We start from the raw sequence: 20,605 nt of genomic DNA, 5'->3' as shown, positions 1-20,605 counted from the left end.
TTCCAAACCCATGTTATCCATTTTTTTTTTTTTTTGTTTAAGCTAAAACTAATTTCATGAAAAATGTGGAAGCGGTTGTTATTGGAATGGCATTCATTCTTTGCTGCCTTCATCGGAATTCCTCAGTGATCAAGACAATGTAGCACATTAATGAATCTCTGAGGTCCTGCAAGTGGCCAAACATACCAGGACAATGAAAAATGTGTTTGATTTTACACTATTTTATTTTCCTCCCATTGGTTGAACACGACCCTGTGACCAATGTTGGATTAATGTACTGTACATGTCCCGTACACTGCTCTGCTGAATGCAGTATCTGTAAAAAGTGGTTCAATTATTCATTGTCCTCACCAAATGTTTTGTTTTAAAAACAGTCCATATCCAGCCAAAGGTGTCGCACGTCAGGGCCAGCCGCGCCTGAGGGCCGCAGAATATCATTTTGTGCAGTCAACAAGAGGGCAACATCCATTCATGTATTTGGTTTATATCACCTCCCGTTTCATAAACCAGACAACAACAACAACAACAACAACAACAACAACAGGCAGAAGTCACAGAGATAAACCTTACTGTTTTCATTGTTCCTTTTACATTACTTAAGTCTCTTGGTTTCTGGACTAAAACCTTAAAACTTGATGCAAGGACTTTGCGAGCAAAGCCCCCATGCCAAAACTATAGCGGCTGACTGTGTGTGTTTGTGTTTGTGAAAGGAGCTCATTGACGGATTCTATGTTCACCTCCATTCCACACGACCATTCCTTCTCAGGTTTAAAGGAAAGCGTGGCGTATCTAGTGGGAAGAGTCGAAGATGTAATTGGAAGGAGGAGGGACAACGTGTGTGTTTGTATGTCAAAGTGTGTATGGAACGAAGGCTTTCACATTTCTTTTCCACCTAGCTCAGCCAGACCAAGGCACACAAAATACAAGCGGAATAAAAATAGCATTGCGAAACAAAGAGTAAAATGATCAACAAAAAAGATTCACCGATATGCATCGGAAAATCGATACAACCTGTAAGATGCATTTGCATCGTATCGCACTGGATCGCATTGTTTTAAAATTAAATCGTACTGTATCGCACCGTATCGCAGGAGATGGGAGAATCGTATCTCATCTTATCATTGGCAATTCCATGAATGGTGAATGCATCGAATTGTTGGTAGTGTAATGAGATGTGTATCGTAATTCTTTGATGGTGAAGATTCTCATCCCTAGTATACACACTGTACTAGGGTTGGGAAGATTCACCGATATGCATTGGAAAATCGATATGACCTGTAAGATACAGTTGCATTGTATTGCACTGGATTGCATTGTTTTAAAATTAAATCGCACTGTATCGCACCGTATCGCAGGAGATGGGAGAATCGTATCGCATCTTATCGTTAGCAATTTCATGAATCGTGAATGCATCGAATCGTTGGCAGTGTATCGAGATGTGTATTGCATCGCTTTGATGGTGAAGATTCCCATCCCTAGTATAAACGCATCCGACCCTCAAGTCCACATGGTTAATTTCACGCACGCACGCACGCACGCACACACACACACACACACATACACACACACACACACACACACACACACACACACACACACACACACACACACACACACACACACACACACACACACACACACACACAAAAAAACGATTTACATTTCTTGGTTTTTATTTTATTAATATTGTACAAATTCCTTTGTTCAGTTGGGAATAAAGCTCACATAAAAAATATTTTGTGCTTGGTCAAGCGCTTCTATCGAATTGGCCACATATAATAGTACACCTAATACTACTACTACTGCTAATAATAATAATAATACCAGCACTTCTACTACTAGTACTCCTACTACTATTAGTACTCCTCTTCCTGCTACGTACTACTACTACTATTAATAAGAATATAAAGAATGATATGTATAATAAGAATAAGAAGGTACAGATAATGGATGGAAGGATGGATGGATGGACGGATGATGATATATCGGCAGCCAACACTCAAACAGGTGGGTGGATGGTTGGGGTGGGTACATGTATAACATGTATATACTCTGAATTCATAAAGTGGGTGGGATTTTTGGTAGTGAAACTGACTATCGGAGGGGCTTGGTTTGTTGGAGATGGATGCTGGTGTGTTATCTGAGCCTCTTCACAGCTGAGTAGATGGACAAGTAGTCATTGCTCTCCACCGCCAGGTGAGGCTGAAGGAAGACAAACAAAGGAGACAATCACTTGCCACGGTGAGACATGGCAAAAACCATCCTCATGCTATACAACATTGCAAGGGATTAGACTCCCCATGAAACAGGATTTGGTGTGCAGCATCATGAAGAGGTCTCTTCAAACCACCAATTCAAATGACGCAAAACCTTCATTGTCAATTCTTGAATAAAACACCTGTTATGAATTCTCTTTATGTACCTGGAAATGTGACTCACATGATGTTGCCGCCACCACATGTTGTTCTTTTGTTCATGAGAAGTGTCAGGTTTAAATGAGTGAGTTTAAATGACTCTGTTTTATGATGGCTAGCTTTATCAGCTACACTGTGACTACCCTGGCATATCTTTGGGTGATGATTTAAAATTTTCTTATGACCTATCTTGATTTGATTTGTCCTTTGTGTCCTGAAATGGGGCTGTAAATGTAAACGTAGCATAATTGACACCCACAAAAAAGGCTTGTAATTGCCTATAGATGGCACAAGATGGTGACAAAAACCTTTCCGTTCCTTTTAGACAATTCGATGGCCTGATTAAAATAAACTGTTCCCTTTAACATATCGTGCTTGGCATCAAGATGTCACCAATGGTGGCAAGGAAATTCAAATGCAACATACATAGCTTTGGCCTGAGCAAAAAAAAAAAGAAAAAACAACAGGCAATAATGAAGGCATGGTCCTCCCCAAAATCTACACATGTGAATTTGAAAGTGTTCACCGTCGAGTAAATGTAGAATATACAAACTTGATGTGTCAGATATTTACCAACAACAGTAGCCTCCAGTCCTTTGCTGAGTGGCGGTTCCTTCGGACTGTTTTTGGCCTCACACATCAACTTGTTGATTTCATCAGGCTGGTGGATGGTGACGGTGAACAGAGCCTGTTCAAAAGGCATTTTGACACTGGCCTTGGTCAGAGTCTCGTAGTCTTTCAGCAAAGTGTAGTTCATGGGCAGGCTGCCGATGTCCGACTGACACAGGACCTTGATTGGACGTCCCAACACCGCTCTGGCAACCACTGAGATCCTTGGTATTGACACAGGTACTAAAGTGGGCAACAAACGAAAACTGACTGCACTTATATATGTCATGTCATATCATAAAATCAACAATAAGAATTACAATCAGAGATGCCAAAGTGCACTCTACTAATGTGGTAGAAATATACACAGTCGAATGTTTTCATGTTATCTTAGAGATGTGTCGACTTACCTGGAATTGAATAGAATGTTTCAAAGTCATTGTAAAAGTGGTACGTATACAGTATCTCGAAATTGACAAAATGCTCTCGACTCCACACTGACAATGTCTCAACCTTACTCTTGTAGGCCGACTCGCCTCCAGAACCCAACTACGACGGTATTGTCGGCGAATTTGATGATGGAGTTGGAGGGATGGAATGGTGTGTTGTGGGTGTACAACGAGTACAGTAGAAGACTGAGAACACGTCGTTGTGGGGAGCCAGTGCAGAGTGTTATGGTCAGGGAGTGGGGTGGCCCACATTTGACAGTTTCCGGGCGGTCTGTTAAGAAGTCTTTTATCCCTCTGCAGAAGGAAGTGGGCAGGCCGAGGAGGAGCAGTTTGTTGATGAATGCTTGGGATTATGGTGTTGAATGCTGAGCTGTTGTCAATGAATAGCATCCTCACATCGTTCCCCTGAAGATCCAGGTGACTCAGTGTTGGGTGAAGGTCTCTGACGAAGGCGTCCTCGGTGGATTTGTTTGCTCTGTACGCAAACTGGTGGGGGTTGAGGTGGAAGGCAGATTTGCTGTGATGTACTGAGAAACCAGTTTAAAGCATTTTGTGACAATCAATGGGTGTGAGAGCGATGGGCTTGTAGTATTTCAGGTTGTTATTGGATGAACGTTTGGGAAATGGGATGATTGTTGATGTTTTAGACAGGGAGGGACTGCGGCCTGTAAAGGTGAGGAGTTGAATATTTTGGTGAGAACCCATGTCTGCTGGTTGGCATATCCTCTGAGTACTAGTCTTAGCTGGTATCCCGTTGGGGCCTGCAGCTTTCCTGGGGTTCACACTTTTTGAGCACAGTGATGGTTTAGCTATTCTACCCGTGAGACCTTTATGTCTGCAGCCGGAGGATTGCCAACTGTCACGGACAGGACAGACAGGACAACCAAATGTGTCACAGTACTCTCTTGTTTATTGAGTGGGAGGAAAAGTGGATGACTGGTGCTGGAGCGGACAAATCTACAAAGCTGGCAAGGCTGAAGCAAGCTGGCGGTCAAGGACTGGCAGGAAGTTGTACTTGGACAATTAACGACAGAAACACAAGGCAGGTAGGGCGAAGAAAAGCAACAGAGCACGAGCTAGGCTATGTGAGTCTGTCCGGTGGAGGCAGGTAGTGGACGGGATAGCAGAGTGGGACAGACTGACAGACAGACAGAGAGGGGCTTGGAGTGCGGGGTTTAAATTGAGCGGCTCACGAGCTGGGAACAGGTGGGGTGCGATCATTGTTAGTGTTTCTGACAGGACGGGAGGGGCAGGAGGGATGAGCTGTCCAGGGTCCTGGTCATGCAGATACACAACACCAACTTTGTAGTTTGTGAAGTCTTGTATGCCCTTCCACATCTTCCTGGGATTGTCGTTACAGTGCTCTACAATCTTCTTCGGGCCAGGCCGTTATTATCTTTGTTTGTGGCTTAGTTTTCCACCGGAGCGGGGAATACGTGGGTGTGAGGGACAAGTATGTAGATGTGGTCAGAGCCAGCGAGGAGGAGGGACGCTGCATGTTTAAGTTTGGAACAAACATGACCTAATGTTTTTCCACACATTATATTTTGACTGGCACAGTTCACATATTGGACGAATTTAGGAAGCAGACTTTGAACACAGTTGATTTAAGTCGCCGGCAACAAAAAGACACTATCGGTGTGCGAGTTTGTTTAGGGTAGCAATCAATCATAGAAGCCAAAGTTCACTCTGAAATCAAAAAGCTGAAAAGTTTGACCCCCCCAAAAAAATCGAGATTTTCACGATTTGAGTTGTCATCCGCTCTGTATCCCAGTGGGATTTTTCCTTCCCTTTTCTGATCGGTGGCAAAATCACATCTCCACATTCCATATCAAATCCAGAGCAATCAGAACTAAGTACCATTACAGAGCAGACAGTGACTCAAACAATCCCAATTCCCTGGCGTGTTTTGCGTTTTACTGAATGATTTTGGATTGGTGAAGAACAAGGATGTGAGAGGTGAGAAGAAATCTGTTTTTCTCTTCTACTCCCTTACAATGGTCCAAATAGATAGTGGGCTCGAAATGGTTCTGGGCTGTGGTTTGGACACCACTGGTATATTTGATCTGACTGCTACTAGACAAATATCAGCATTCTTTAAAATTGTGGATTTTTCTTCTGAAAGCTATAAAATATAATGACAACGAAGGGGCTATTATGTTTTCATATTTTATGGGGATCACTTAACTAAATATAATATACGTATACTAAAGTACAAGTTAAATTTGTATTTCATTTTGTGGCGTGCTGTGTAATAAACGATAGAAGCTTGCATGCTCACCTTTAGGAATGACGGTCAAAGGTTTGCTATATTTCCTGATGCTTGGCTTGAGCGATGCAAGTATAGTTGAATTCGTAGAGCAGAGCTTTGCTAACGCACACGCCGGTACTGTTTGGAATCACAAGAATCTCTGGCGAATCCAAACTATAAGTCAGCTCGTCTCAGTGGAGCCTCTCTGAAGCGAAGCTGTCACTTCTGCAGCTAAGAATCATGTATTCCCTTTGAAAGACTTCTCGCTTGGAGACATTGAGAGCGTAGGCACTGAAAACAGCTCTGTGGATGCAGTCAAAAAATGTAGGCATTCATATCTGTCCACACCTTACATTATATTTTGACTTCAAGGTACCAGTGAGGGCCGGTCAGTGTGGCCCCTGCAGCCGTACTTTGCCCAAGTCTATTCTAACCACCCAATCTCTGCGGTTACCTCACGTTGACATCATACCGTGAATCCAAAAATGTAGAATGAAGTCAAGTCATGATGACACTTTTTGAATGACAATAATCAAAAGACACGACAGCAACCTGTTGAATATACATTCATGCGTTTTCTATTTACTATACTTGACTTCCCTCTTAAAATTAAGGGGTCATCTTAACATGTGGATTCATTTTGCGGCAAAAAAAAAACCCAGTCACAACCACACCAATGACACTGATGAAGGCGGAAGTACACATCGAAACATGTCAGGTAATGCAACCTAAAATAAATTGTTTGTGATAAAAGAACCCCAAACAAAGTGTAGAATATACAACCATGCAGAACAAGATACTTACCAGTCACCAAAATCTTTTTTGTATCAACCTTCACAACGTTCCCCATCTCCAGTCTGCACTCGAATTCCTCAGAGTCCTTGGCCAAGGCGATCATGCTGTGGTTGACATTGGTGTCCCCCACTGATGAGAAGCTGGGTCCCGCGGCTCAGGTAGAGATGAACGTTTCCGTGCGTGTCGGGCATGAGGTTTCTGATGGTGCACGTGATGTCAATTGTGTCTCCTTCATAGATATTGCCGTAAGGGAAAATCTCCAAAACTGGCGTAATGGAAAGTTCTGTGGAAACAAGACCAACCCGTGTGAACAAATTCTTTATGTTTAGCAACGTCAATGAATTACACTACGTTATTTCCCGTACCTCTGACCGAAATGCTGACAGTGTTGTTTTTGTCCGACCTGAAGGAATTCAGAGTCACAGTACATCTTGTGAATGCCAACAGTGTTGAAGTGAAGCTTGACTTCAGACAGGCTGGAGTTGATCTCCTTGGTATCATCATAGAAGTAGAAAATGATAGAACCCAGTTCTCCCGGTGCTGTTACCTCCCCCCCTCACTCACGACAGTGTTGTTCAAATGAAGCAGAGGTGCAGACAAACCTATTGAGTGAGCAAATGTATACGATTTTCTACCACATTGATCAGTAACTTTTCTTGGAATCTTGTTCATGGTCACATCACGTTAACAGCCACTATTTTCTCGGCACTCAATTATAACTAACCAATTAAACAAACAAGCAAACACATAAATAAATAAATAAATAAATAAATAAATAAATTTGCCCCCACTCACAGTTAGGCTCACAAAAATTACAAAGATCATCAAGTTAAAAGACAGAGAAGTTTATATAATTTGTCCCAAAATAACGCCATCCTTTTTTTTGGGTTTTCTTAAGAATCTGAGAAATCAAGAATCGGAATTGAATCGTTCCTATCCCATGGGTCGAATCCTGACTAACTTTGTGGTGTTTTTTTTTGGCATTTACCTTTGTTTTTTTCCATTGTGTTCTTGTATGTTATTATTTCTTGATGTTTGGAATTTGCTACCCGTTCCTACTTACCACCTAACTGTGGTCGGAGACGCATTGGGAGACGTTTCTCCAAGGACTGCGTCACCTACGGGATTGCAATTGCCACACATTGTCATAGGAGGAAGCCAGCCATCCAAAAACACACCACAGGGAGACAGTAGTCAAAGTGCAGTCTCTTTTTAGTTTGCAGTCTCTTCTCTGCTTGTTACACTTGACTCCGAGTTTACACGCACTGCACATACTCCTTCTCCAGCCTTTTCCCTCAAGCCAGCAACTCATGCAAACCTCTGCATTCACACGTCACACCTGAGCTGTCAGAATACTAACAACAAAGTATTTCCTTATGAATAAAGAAGAGGATAAAATACTTTCAACCAAATGTGATGTGAATATTTATTGAAAATGATGAAACCTTTCCACCATTACTTGCTCCCACTGTCGCCGACCCCAACTGAACCTTCTGACACTCCTTTGCTACCCCTGGTAAACTTGTCTCCTACTACTTAAACCCAAACTCACATTGAACCTGTATTGGCTTAGTGCATGAGCACAGAATTCAATATGTACAGTACACTATAAAAATGCTTACTGTGAGATTTGGTTGTGGTTATGATCAAATATCAAATAACTTTTATTTCATCAGTTTGTCCAAGATGATGCGTCGTACGTAAAGACTTACAGTATATGCAAATGACCTTGAAGTCACATTGACACTACACACTGTCCACTAAAAGTCAAAATAATATATTTTTGATGTTTAAAAGACATCTCCCAGTATAATTTACAATACTTACTGGTCTGTGCGTTGGTTCCTCTCCATGGATGGAGATCTTGGAACAAGAATAAAAAGCACCTGATTAGACATCAGTCAATGAATTTTCTCCTCCAAGAAGAACTCCAAAGCGATAAGACAAGCTTACAGTCAGATACGAGCGTGCAGCTTAACAGGAGCAGAAAGCGGCCCATGGCGTCTGAGGAGCTCTTCAATGATCCCGCTGTGGCCGACGGTCCTGGACCCGAATGGCCTCGATGGGTGCTGGCGTGTAGTTGGTGGGCGGGGTGGCACGAAGGTGGCGCTCTACCTCAGCCGGCGGCGGTTATCGTTCCCAGCAGCCAGCGGCTTGGCTTAATTTGACAGGAAGCCAGTGTTGTTTCCTCAGGATGTCAACACCTTTAGAAAGTTGATTGTATAATTGTATAAGTGACTGGATGGGCTTTTGGTAATAACTTGAATTTGACAGATTGAGACTGATTTAATGCATGTTTTCATTTCATTTTTTTTTTTTAAACTAACTTTATGAAAGATGTGGAAGAGATTGTTATTGGAAGACATTCATTCTTAGGTGCCCTCAGCGATGTCATCAGAATTCCTCAGTGATCAAGACAATGTACCACAATAATGAACCTCTGGTGTCCTGCAAGTGGCCAAACATACAATGAAAAAAGTTTTTTTTATTTTGCACTATTTTATTTAGCTCCTATTGGATGAATATGACCCTGTGTCCCATGATGCAAGGATAAAGTGCTGGATTAATGTACATATCCCATACACTGATCTGTGAACTACTGTCTGTAAAAAGTGGTTCAGTTATACTAAGTATTTTTTTTACATGATTTCATTGTCCTCACCAAGTGTTTTTGTGTTAAAACCAGTCCAAAGCCAGCCAAAAATGTCACACGTCAGGGCCAGCCGCACCTGAGGGCCACAGAATATCATTTTGTGTAGTCAACGAGAGGGCAACATCCAATAACGTATTTGGTTTATTTCACCTCCCATTTCATAAACCACACAACAATAACACCAGGCAGGCATCACAGAGACAAACCTGATTGTTTTCACTGTTCCTTTCACACTACCTAAGTCTCTTGGTTTCTGGACTAAAATCTTAAAACTTGATGCAAGGACTTTGCAAGCAAAGCCCCCATGCCAAAACTATAATGGCTGACTGTGTGTGTTTGTGTTTGTGAAAGGAGCTCAGTGACGGATTCTATGTTCACCTCCATTCCACACGACCATTCCTTCTCAGGTTTAAAGCAAAGCTTGGCGTGTCTCGTGAGAAGGATTGAAGATGAAATTGGAAAGAGGAGGGACAACCAACTGTGTGTGACAGTGTTTGAAAATAAGGCTTTCATATTTCCTTTCTACCTAGCTCAGTCCGACCAAGGCACACAAAATACAAGCGGAATTAAAACAGCATTGCGAAACAAAGAGTAAAATGATCAACTAAAAACAAAAGCAAAGCTCAAGCCCCCATGAAGAGGTACATTGTTGGTCATCCTTCGGATACCAAATGTGGGTGCTCTTCTGTCATCTGAGGCGGTTGAGGTACCTGAGTGAGGTTTGGGAATTAAACCAGAACATGACACTTAACTTAAACATCAAGAAAACTTGGTTTAAAAAAAAAAAAAAAAACAGTCCAAAGTGTGGGTGTGTGACCACATGGAAAAAACACTCCAGGTACAAACCGGATTCGGTTGAAGTTGGAAAATTGGGTAAAATGTCAATAAAAACAAAATACGATTTGAAAATGCTTCTCAACCCATATTCAATTGAATACACTACAAAGTTTGCCAAATAATAATTAACTGGCTGCAACATGTCCAGTAGAAGTTGGGAAAGGTGGCAAAAATTACTGAGGAAGCTGAGACAAGTTCATCAAACACCTATTTGGAAAATCCCACATGTGATCAGGCTAAGTGGGAACAGGTAGGTACCATGATTGGGTATAAAAGGAGCCTCTCCAAACATGCTCAGTCATTCACAAGCAAGGATGGGGTGAGGTTCACCACTTTGTCTACAACTGCGTGAGAAAATTGTTGAACAATTTAAAAACAACATTTCTCAAAGCAAAATTACAAGGAATTTCGGGATTTCAAAATCTACGGTCCATAATATTATATAAAGGTTCAGAGAATCTGGTGAAATCATTGCACGTAGGCACCACGGCAAGAAACCAAGACTAAATGACCGTGACCTTCGATCCCTCAGATGGCACTGCCTTAAAAACCGACACGAGTGTGTAAAGGATATCACCAAATGGGCTCAGGAAAACTTCAGAAAACCACTGTCAGTAAATCCAGTTCATCACTACATCAGTAAATGCAGGTTAAAACTACCATGTGAAGCAAAAGCCGTTTATAAACAACATCCAGAAATGCCCGCAACCGGGTTCTCTGGACCCAAGCTCATGTAAAATGGACTGATGCACAATGGGAAAGTGTTTTATGGTCTGATGAGTCCACTTTCCAAATTGTTTTTGGAAACACTGGACGTCGTGTCCTCCGGACCAAAGAGGAAGGGGACCATCTGGACTGTTATCAACGCAAAGTTCAAAAGCCAGCATCTGTGATGGTATGGTAGTGCATTAGTTCCCATGGCATGGGTGACTTACATTTCTGTGAAAGCTGAAAAGTACATCGATATTTTGGAGCAACATATGCTGCCATCCAAGCGACGTCTTTTTCATGGACGCCGCTGCTTATTTCAGCAAGATAATGCCAAGCCACATTCTGCACGTCTTACAACAGCGTGGCTTCAAAGTAAAAGAGTCCAGGTTCTTCCCTGGCCCGCTTCCAGTCCAGACCTGTCTCCCATTGAAAATGTGTGGTGCATTATGAAGCGTAAAATACGACCCCGGACTGTTGAACAAGCAAGAATGGGAAAGAATTCCACATGAGAAGCTAAGAGAATTAGCCTCCTCTCTTCCAAAACGTTTATTGAGTGTTATTAAAAGGAAAGGTGATGTAACAAAGTGGTAAACATGCCCTTTCCCAACTTCTACTGCACGTGTTGCATCCATGAAATTCAAAGTTCATTATTATTTGAAAAATAAAATAAAGTTTATGAGTTTGAGCATTAAATATGTTGTCTTTGTATTGTATTCAATTGAATATAGGTTGACAAAGATTTTCAAATCATTGTCTTTTGTTTTTATTTACTTTTTACACAATTTCCCAACTTCAACCAAATCCGGTTTGTAGAACTCCAACGAGTGCAACAGTAGCATAATGATCATCTCAAGGGCTTTTGAAACCGCTTTCAATTTCTTTATGGTCATGAGGACGAACTGTGAGTCATCCTTCAGGCAACGGAGGTTTGCCGTGATTATTTTAAGCGTGAAATATGTACAGTAAGCAAACAGAAAAATCCAATTTCTTGAAAAAGAAAAAAAAAAAGATTGGCACACTGAGCGGGACAACTCAGGATGTGGGGTTCTTTCATTTTGGAGCATCACTTACTATGTGCAAAGCTTTGGGGAGTAGATCCCAGTGAAACACATGCAAACAGTAACATGTGCCTGCCTTGTGTGATGAGTGGGGCAAAAATACGAGGTCATCATCTCTATCCTGCCGAGCGGTGCAGGGGTCCATGTTTCCTGCACCAAATGTACGGAGTCCTCCAACTAAAGGTGGGCTTCAGAGGTTATTCAGGTAGTGACGCTCGCTGCCAAGCCAGGAAAAGCCCCGGTGACCAGCGGGTACCGCTTCTTTAAAATATGACTTCTCTTCACATCTATTTAAATATACACACTTCTCAGCATTGCCAAGTCTACAATCATTAGCTTTATAACAAGAAAAAACAAGATTCAGGATAATTATAATAATATGTTTCTCAGCAGCCAACACTGGAACATTCAAGTGGGGGGAGGGGGGGGGGGGGGTTGCATATGTACAACATGATGTACACCCTGGTGGTCAAGGTCTCTGAATCCATAAAGTGGGTGGGATTTTTGGTAGTGAAAGTGGCTGTGGGAGGGGCTTAGGTTTGTTGGAGATGGATGCTGGTGTGTTATCTGAGCCTCTTCTCAGCTGAGTAGATGGACATGTAGTAATCGTTGCTCCCCACTGCCAGGTGAGGCTGAAGGAAGACAAAGCAAAGGAGACAAATAGGATTTGGTGTGCAGCATCATGAAGAGGTCTCTTCAAACCACCAATTCAAATGAGGCATTATCTTCATTGGCCCAAAAATGATAAAAAAAAAAAAAAAAGAAAAACGAGCCACATCACTTCTGGCAGAGAGAAGAGCAACATGTGCAAGTAGTACTGAAAAACTATAAAAGTGGACAAGAGCATTCAAAAGTTTTTAGGATGTCAGATTAAGCCCAAGATTAAGCCCACCTATGACAGTTAGAGTGTATTTCATCTTCTTCCTTAAATTTGATCAAAAAGCCAATCATTTTTTGTGAGTGGGTATTGAACATCTACAGTGCTCTGTTTAAATGCCAACTTTTGGCGATCATTTCAAAACTTACTTCAGCATGAACCTGACCAACAACCTGTACAACTCGATTGACATTTAAAAGAACACAAGACATGTTTTTTGAAAGGGGGAATAAAAATAAACAGCTGAAATAATGCGGTTGCATAATTGTGCACACCCTTTTACCTGGGGATGAGGATGTGTTCAGAAGGAACCGATCACATTCAAACTTGTATTATGTAGAAGTCAACACACATCTGACGTGATTTACAGTGCCTTTGCTTATCCCCAGATGTTCATCAGTTTTACAAAAACTGTTATCAGCTATAAAGCCAATGAAAAACAGTAAGTATGGCAGTAACTGAGCGTGGAATCCTGCGTGATGACTTCTTTTGCTGCCCAGCGAATTTGTTTATTGCGTATGTCAGGACGGTTGTGAACAAAAAATGAAAATATATAAAGAGCAAGACATGACAAAATATGATCATGACAAGACAAACTTCAGCTAGTAATGAGGTGAATTTTGTGTCACATTACCCAGTGAGGATGGAAGGCTAAACAGCTGATTGCCCCGATTCTTTGTCCCATGAAGCCGTCATAATATTTGATGTTGCTGATCACATCACCGTTGGCATTATACACCGCGATGAACTGGTTCATTGAGCCACTGCAGAGCAGACAGACACACACACATGGACACACACGCATAGTCACTTGCAGCAGCGTGTCAAAATTCTCACTGGTTAAATGCAGACATGACTATTTTTACATGATGGGGGGGAAATCGGTACAGTAGCGAAGGGGAAAACTGTCAATACTGCTTTCTGTTACAATACAGTACAGTACTGTGATGATGCTTTTTAATGGGGGGGGGGGGAAGGATGTGAATCTAAAATAACACACGCGTACCATCAACATTAGATATCTAAATAAAAACATGACTTACGAGCACTTTTTTCTTTTGGTACCAGATTAATGACAATTGGTCATTTCTAAGGAACTCTAGCAAAAGTATGATAGATATTTTGTATTTTTAGATTCACTTACATATCGTAGATTTTGTAATTTACAGTATCACAGATAATAGTTTTAGCATACATAAATTATCGCTGAATCACAACGAATTATTTTTAAAGTATCATGGCAATATGTTTTGTATTACTCTACAGCAGTGTTTCCCAGTCTTTAGATAGATAGATAGATAGATAGATAGATAGATAGATAGATAGATAGATAGATAGATAGATAGATAGATAGATAGATAGATAGATAGATACACGGCACACCACACATACTCACCAGGCGAACAGGTTAGCCTGCGGGTGGATGTCGAGCGCTGTTAACCCCTTCACTGTCTGCAGCACGTTAACAGAGTCAGGAGTGCGGGGCTCAAAGAATCGAACGTCTCCATTGACACTGGTAGAGAAGACCAGAAAAGATACTGGACAAGTTCCGTCTTGTACAAGTTGCAAAGAAGAGAGGAAGCATACCTAACGCTGATTATATGTCCATCCGACTCTTTCTGCAGGTGAGCTTTGACCACCCAGGCGCCGTGCTCTCTGTAGGTCATGATGCGACTGCGGACACAAAGAAATCATTTCATTTCACTGTTGCATCAGTCAAGAGCAGCAAGGACAGATCAGCCATCTGCCCTGTCCACAATCTTAGATGCTAACACACGGGCGAGTGCCGGGGGCGACTTGACCTTGCCCATGTGACAATGTGTGACTGCAGTCTTAACTGGATTCAACTAGTATGAGTGCCAAGTGTGCCACAGATAAGGAAGGCCTAGCAAGGAGAAAGGAGACACAACAGCTAAAGTCAACTCATCGAACAAAAAACGATGGTGAAATTAATTCATTTAGGCAAAATTAGTGCTTATGGCACCTTATTCCCAATGACATATAATAATGTATGTCAGAGTTTTAATGAGACAAAAATGTGATTGACTGTTATACTGTGGGTCTTTAGGCACGATGAAACTTTTTTAGGGGGCGCGTCAGTAACTTGGGGATCTGTGCTAATCACAGCAGTGCTTAGTTGTTGTCCCATGCACTTGACAGGGGAAATTAAATTCCATCGATGCACTCTAACGATAAATAACATAGCGCAACAATGTGTTTGGTTTTTAAGGTGCGTGAGGGTTGCAAGTATATATGTAGTAGGTCGTTTGGAGGGTATGGCATGTAATGGTGGTTGGCAAACACCAGGTGGCGCTGTGGCATCACAATAGGAAACCTAAAGCTGAGACGTCTTGTTGATCTTTTTCATTTTCAAGCATGAAAGGTTGTTTGAGAAGCAGCTGAGAGAGAAACAACATTTGTCTTAATAAACAATGAAATACTGTCAACATGTCCATAAAAAGGATTCCAGACATGACCTGCATTTGCCCGTCAGTCTGTCAAGAAGTGGGAAAACTACTTACTGTCCTTGCTTGAGGGGATCGAATAAATTATCTTGGCTAAAAGATTTATGGAGCACTTCATGTTTGAACTGCTTTCTTCCTCCCCTTTGGGGTAGAAATGAAAATGATGTTTAACCAACTAAGGGGGCTCAGTGTCACCAGGGTCCATTAAGAGAGGTGACAATCCCGAGGGGAGATCTACAGCACTCTATATATAATAAACATAGATTAGATCAATGAATAATGTAGTGCTCTGTCAGAGTAAATGCACAATTAAATTGCTATGAGCTTTCCTAAATGTATTGAAATAATGACACGGCAATAAAAAAGAAGGAAAAAGCGAGGAAATTAAACCATAAATTAACAGGAAGAACGCAGAGTGAGGCCAACGTTAAAGAAATGCTTCTCCTCCCCCAGAAGACTCTAAAACCAGAATCATACAAGGGGAGATAGTAATCTATTTGAACTTTACTTACTACTTTTACACAATAAGGTGAGAAGTTTCATGCTGAGAGAAAAGTAACGACTGAGTGGACTTTACCATTCGTTTGGACCCATTCTCCTATCGAAGACTCGAACGGACCCGTCCCCCAGACCGGCGACAATGAGCCAACGCTGAGAATCACAAGACAAGCTGGTCACACAGCTGTCCGCTCCTGTCGGGATGTCCTGGTGCACAAACACAACAAATGACAACGTGAGAAGAAATCCACCATGTTGACAGTACGCTCATGGCCACAATTGGCAACGAGAACCTTTTCAGTATGCATCATAACAGATTTGTTTCGGAACATATCCTCCATTATTTGAAAATTTCCTGTTTTGTGTTTAAACCGAAGCAATATACATATTACTTTGGTCTCATCCTTTGGAATCTTACCGTCAAGTAAGGCCCACTAGTTGAGTTTCATTTTGGAAAAAAAGTCATAACTTGCTGCCATCTTGTGGCATCTATTGGCTATTACGAACCTTTGGGTTTCTAATTTTGTTTTTGCTGTTCACGCAGGGGTCATCTCTGACCCCCACAAGCAGCGAAGGAATAATGCAACATATCAAGGTAAGACCTCTACCACTGATGTTGACGTGGTCTGGGCTAACATTTCTACCCACTGATTTAAATGATAACCTCCCCTCAAATTGAAACGGTGTCACTTCAATCATGCAGTGGATATCCATTCCGGTCAAAGAGAATGCTACACACCTGGACCTTCATCTCTCTGTCAGTGTCCCAGATTCGGATAACTCGCACATCTCCAGACGTCATAAGGAGACCGGTTTCTTGCTCCCAGTCTACAACCATGCCTGCACCTGGAGGGAGCAATGACAGTCATTCATAAAGACAAACTTTTTAGACACAAAAACACCAATGAATTAAGAAGGCAGCTTTTAACACACTCAAGTGTGACTTAAAGACTGTCAAAAATATGTCAACTACAAATTGAATTGACTATTTTGAAATAAGTGGCTTAATTCTGAAGAGAAAGCACGTCTACACATATGGAACAAGGCTAATCAAAGATTCGTGTAGCAGTCACTGCACTGCAGTCAGATGAATAGCAAAACAGAATAAGACACACATTGTTAATAATAGATTACACCAGTAAAAAGGGTTTTCAAGGATTGAGAGTCTTAATATGTGTTTTTTTTTTTAAAGGTGCCGTCACTGACCGCTGGGAGATGTAAAAACTACATAGTACACCGTCAAGCAGTCTGCTCCCAAATGAGGCATCCCAGCAGGAATCAAACAGCAACGCCATCCGAGTCACACATGGCCTGCTACTAATGTTGGGAAAACGAAGCTTCAAATGTGATTCATGAACAAGTTGTAGAATTTGACTCCTCTAGATGGCACTATTGCTTTAAATAAAAGGAGCTAAGAAATGGCAAGTCCAATGTTGAGCAAAGAGTTGCCATACAGAGGAGTCAAAACATAAAACTGGTTCCAGAAGTAAAATTGAAGGTTCATTTTTCCTGCTGCACCAGTGACTCACTCAACAGTCCATAAGTGCTATAACACCCTTTTAAGCCTGTTCGTGACAACTTCCTCCAATAAAAGTTTACTAACAGCTTAATCTTCACCATTTAGTGTGACTGCTGTGTGTTCAGTCAGCATCTGTTGAACAAATCAAAAGGCATGCTCCCCAGTGGCCCAGCAATCTGTTAGAGCAGGTTTGAGGCCTGATGGTGGGGCAGTTCTCACCTGCTTTGCGGCATGGCCATTAGAAACAGATGTAAAACATTGTCCTCATGACATTTTGCAACAAGTCATATTCAAATAATATTCAGGCACACTGCTTTGTGCATTGAGGAAGGCTCAGAAATGATCTTAATAAGAGTATTCAAGACTGAGCCGCTCAAGGTTTTAGATATTTTAACAGGAATAGTGGCGCGCGCACAAGCTGAATACAAAACAAGAGGTTTTGGAGGTTAGCACAAATCTCGGAGCAGCAAAACTGGAAGTACTTTAGCAAATCAAATAACATCCTGTGTTTTAGTCATGCTTCTCTCCACTTTAGCGTAAATGCTATGGCAACCACACTCTTTTATCCCCTCTTGAAACTCATAGTTTATTTCTTTCTGCAATGAATTATTTCCTCTGGATTTCTTCCGCAATCAGTAACTACGTCAAGACCTAACGCCCGCCCATGTCGGCATTTGGTAATTTGCCACAAATATGAGGACACGACAGAATGAGGCCTCCTTTACTCTTGTAAAAGCCTTCTTCGTGACTTAACAACAAGGAAGCCTCCACGTATTGGGCCTGCCTTTCAAATGCTCTACTTTGCTTTGATGTCAGGAAATCCCAAATCCCATGCGGCAGCTTCAAATCCTCCACTGTGACATCATCCGGCCCGCAAAGGCATCACATCGTCAATAATCAGGGAGGGGGGGGAGTGAGGATGTGTGTGATTGCATGTTGGAAGAAAAATACCAACCCCCTCATAAAAAATAAAAAAATAGAAAAAAAAAACATCTCACAGACCCATGCTCAGTCGCATGGGGGCCGTTTTTGATGCCGGTTCAACTCAGAGGCAATGAAAAGAGAGAAGAGAGCAGGCATTGGTTTCCTTTGAAGCTGGCAGCTCTGTGATGCGGGAATGCGGGTAGGAGATTCCTTTGCACAATAAACATGAAATCTCTCTGCTGTGAGGCAAAAAGGCTTTTCTCCATTTTTCATAGAATCACTATTCTTCCCTATTTTACATAATTGCTTATTAATCCTGGTTTCCTCTCATTCTTGCATCAAAACAACCCAAGAAAGCAATTTTCTCTGAACCACAGTTGCTCCAGTTGTGCAAGTGGCTAGCTACTGCCTCGTATTGCAGCTCCACGGCCAATTAAATAGTCTTCCTGTTCACAATCCAATTGTGTGTTGTAATAAGCTGAATAAAACTAGCATTTGTTAAAACACTCCCAAAAGGTGGTCACAAGCATTTGATTCAATAACTTGGGTTTCAGTCATGAATAATAGGGTGGAAAATAGAACATCTGTGGAATCTCTAACTGCGGAACCTCAATAGTCAAACCAAATTGCTCCAGTGACACTGGTTGACTTCCAAGGTGTGATTTCAAAACAAAAATTTCCATCGAGTTAATTTGGTCCAAGATTTCATCAGCATTATGAAACCTCGACTTACGGTGGAGTGACGTCTGGAACAGGAACACTCTAAAAAGCCAAAATAAAACCAAAACACACTTAGTGAAGTTATGCCTTTATTCTTGCGGATCCGAAGTCTCTTAAGTTTTACTTCTTTTTTTTTTTTTTAAATCAGGGTGTTTGACTTTTGAGGTTGCACTTACTCCAACCAATCAAAAGATTTGAGGTGTCGAGGGAATAACCACATGACAAAGAGGCCTGACCAATGGATTTCTGTCTGTTCCAACAATATCATAATCCACAAAGTAAGTGACCACTGGCTGCCACGGAATTTGGCAAAATGTATCATAATTATTATTCATTCCTAGTTTTTGGTGAGTTTTATTCAAATTTAAAGCATTTTTTTTGGTCTATAAACCAAAATAATTTATCATATAGTACACATCAGATCCTCTCCGCTTTCCAGTTCAACGTCGTAATTCAATCAAAAACATTTTACAGGAAAGTTCTGAGGGTCAGCACTCAATAATTCACTGTGCCAAAGTGGACCCATGAGTTTTGTCTATTAAGAACATCAGTCAACCTCCTAAAATGAAAATTCTGACTTGGAGGGAATGCACCTTTGTGGGTCTGACAGGGAACATAGGTACTCACGCAGAAAATCAATAGCGATGTGAAGATTACGAAACATCTGGGAACAAAGAATGTGGGCAATGTTTCCTCACTACCACTGTTCAGGTTTCTAGCGATAGCTTAATTATGCTCTCGTAGGGACTTTCCAGCATCAGCACAGTTCAAGATCAAACATTTTGCCCCCAATAATGCTAAAGCAAACAGAAGTGATAACGCACGCGGGGTGTCTATCCTCTTATTGAGTCATGGAGGGAGATAGGCCTGAAAAAGTAAACAGCGGTCGTGTAGACGTCTTGTTCATGCTGAGATGATGCGTAATTTAAGATCTATTTATCTATTCCTTTTGGATGAATATCTTTGTTATAGTTCTTCCCTCTGTGGACAATGCAGTATGCTCTATTCTTATTCTGCACCATTATCTCTCGTGATGGACTTGCTCTTCCAAACAGTGCAGCTCATTAAACCATCGGGCTCCTTTGCTCCCTCTCTCCGTTTCATCCTGTTTGCTTTGAAAACGTCCTCCAGGGCTCCTGCAGGAAGCCTTCTCCAGGATTACTAGGGACTTTCCCAGCATGCATGTGCCTTTAATAAGAAATGACGTTATTTATGAGTATGCTCTGACACATCACTGCCATGGCATTTATCTAAACTTTATATGACCACCTTGGCATTCTGAGGGGCAAAGAGGTGTGAGTGACGTCTACTGTTGACTATGACCCTATGGAATGAAGAATTACCTGCATTAAGACTTGATGACTTGATGAAGGCGGACAAAGGGCAAACCATTTGGATAATTCCAAACAAGGAACACCTTCCTGTATCTTTACTATTCAGCAGCACTTCGAGACGGAATCTTACAGGGACTTTTTAAAATCAAGTGAAGCTATATCTTATCTTAGGTGCATCGCCTATTTGATACAGTTTTCTTAAGTACAACTGGCAGACTATAAAATAAATAAATACATAAATAGTGCAGGCTTAAAATGATTTAACCCCTTCATGCAAATTATCATCAGTCGAACACCATGATCTGTTACGAGTGTGATGCAAACCCTGGAAATCAGTTTCTGGCCGTATTACGTCGGAATTTTAACTTCCTAAAGCACAATGGTCTTTCGTTAACTCGTATTTTGGGTTTACAGACTGGCACTTTATTTATATCCCGCTAGAGATTTTTCATGGGGTTCAATCAGATGACCGATTACCCCTTTAGAATGTT

General features: G+C 41.5%; 1 protein-coding gene and 1 pseudogene across 5 annotated transcripts in view; both read right to left on the bottom strand.

The window, feature by feature from the left end:
- Positions 1–1,674: 1,674 nt before the first annotated feature.
- LOC147056587 (platelet endothelial cell adhesion molecule-like) lies at positions 1,675–8,701 on the bottom strand (annotated as a pseudogene). Its single transcript, XR_015066017.1, has 7 exons — positions 8,472–8,701; positions 8,346–8,381; positions 6,884–7,636; positions 6,528–6,801; positions 5,754–6,026; positions 2,988–3,266; positions 1,675–2,202 (listed from the first exon to the last, which is right to left on the bottom strand). The product of XR_015066017.1 is annotated as a platelet endothelial cell adhesion molecule-like (transcript).
- A 593-nt stretch (positions 8,702–9,294) lies between these two features.
- The window catches only part of rptor (regulatory associated protein of MTOR, complex 1), a 101,754-nt gene continuing 90,443 nt past the window's right edge, over positions 9,295–20,605 (bottom strand). For all 4 annotated transcript variants that reach the window (XM_085911670.1, XM_085911672.1, XM_085911671.1 and 1 more), the window contains 6 exons: positions 16,357–16,463; positions 15,697–15,824; positions 14,242–14,328; positions 14,051–14,167; positions 13,289–13,418; positions 9,295–12,409 (listed from right to left, as the gene is read on the bottom strand). In XM_085911670.1, coding sequence (XP_085767796.1) covers positions 12,341–12,409; positions 13,289–13,418; positions 14,051–14,167; positions 14,242–14,328; positions 15,697–15,824; positions 16,357–16,463 — 638 coding nt within the window. In that variant the 3' untranslated portion in view covers positions 9,295–12,340. The remainder of the gene's footprint in view (positions 12,410–13,288; positions 13,419–14,050; positions 14,168–14,241; positions 14,329–15,696; positions 15,825–16,356; positions 16,464–20,605) is intronic.

The sequence above is a fragment of the Syngnathus leptorhynchus genome, chromosome 5 (genome assembly GCF_054491065.1).
Source record: "Syngnathus leptorhynchus isolate UIUO chromosome 5, UIUO_Slep, whole genome shotgun sequence".
In the NCBI taxonomy this organism is placed as follows: domain Eukaryota; kingdom Metazoa; phylum Chordata; class Actinopteri; order Syngnathiformes; family Syngnathidae; genus Syngnathus; species Syngnathus leptorhynchus.
This window is presented reverse-complemented; position numbering and strand designations above follow the sequence as displayed.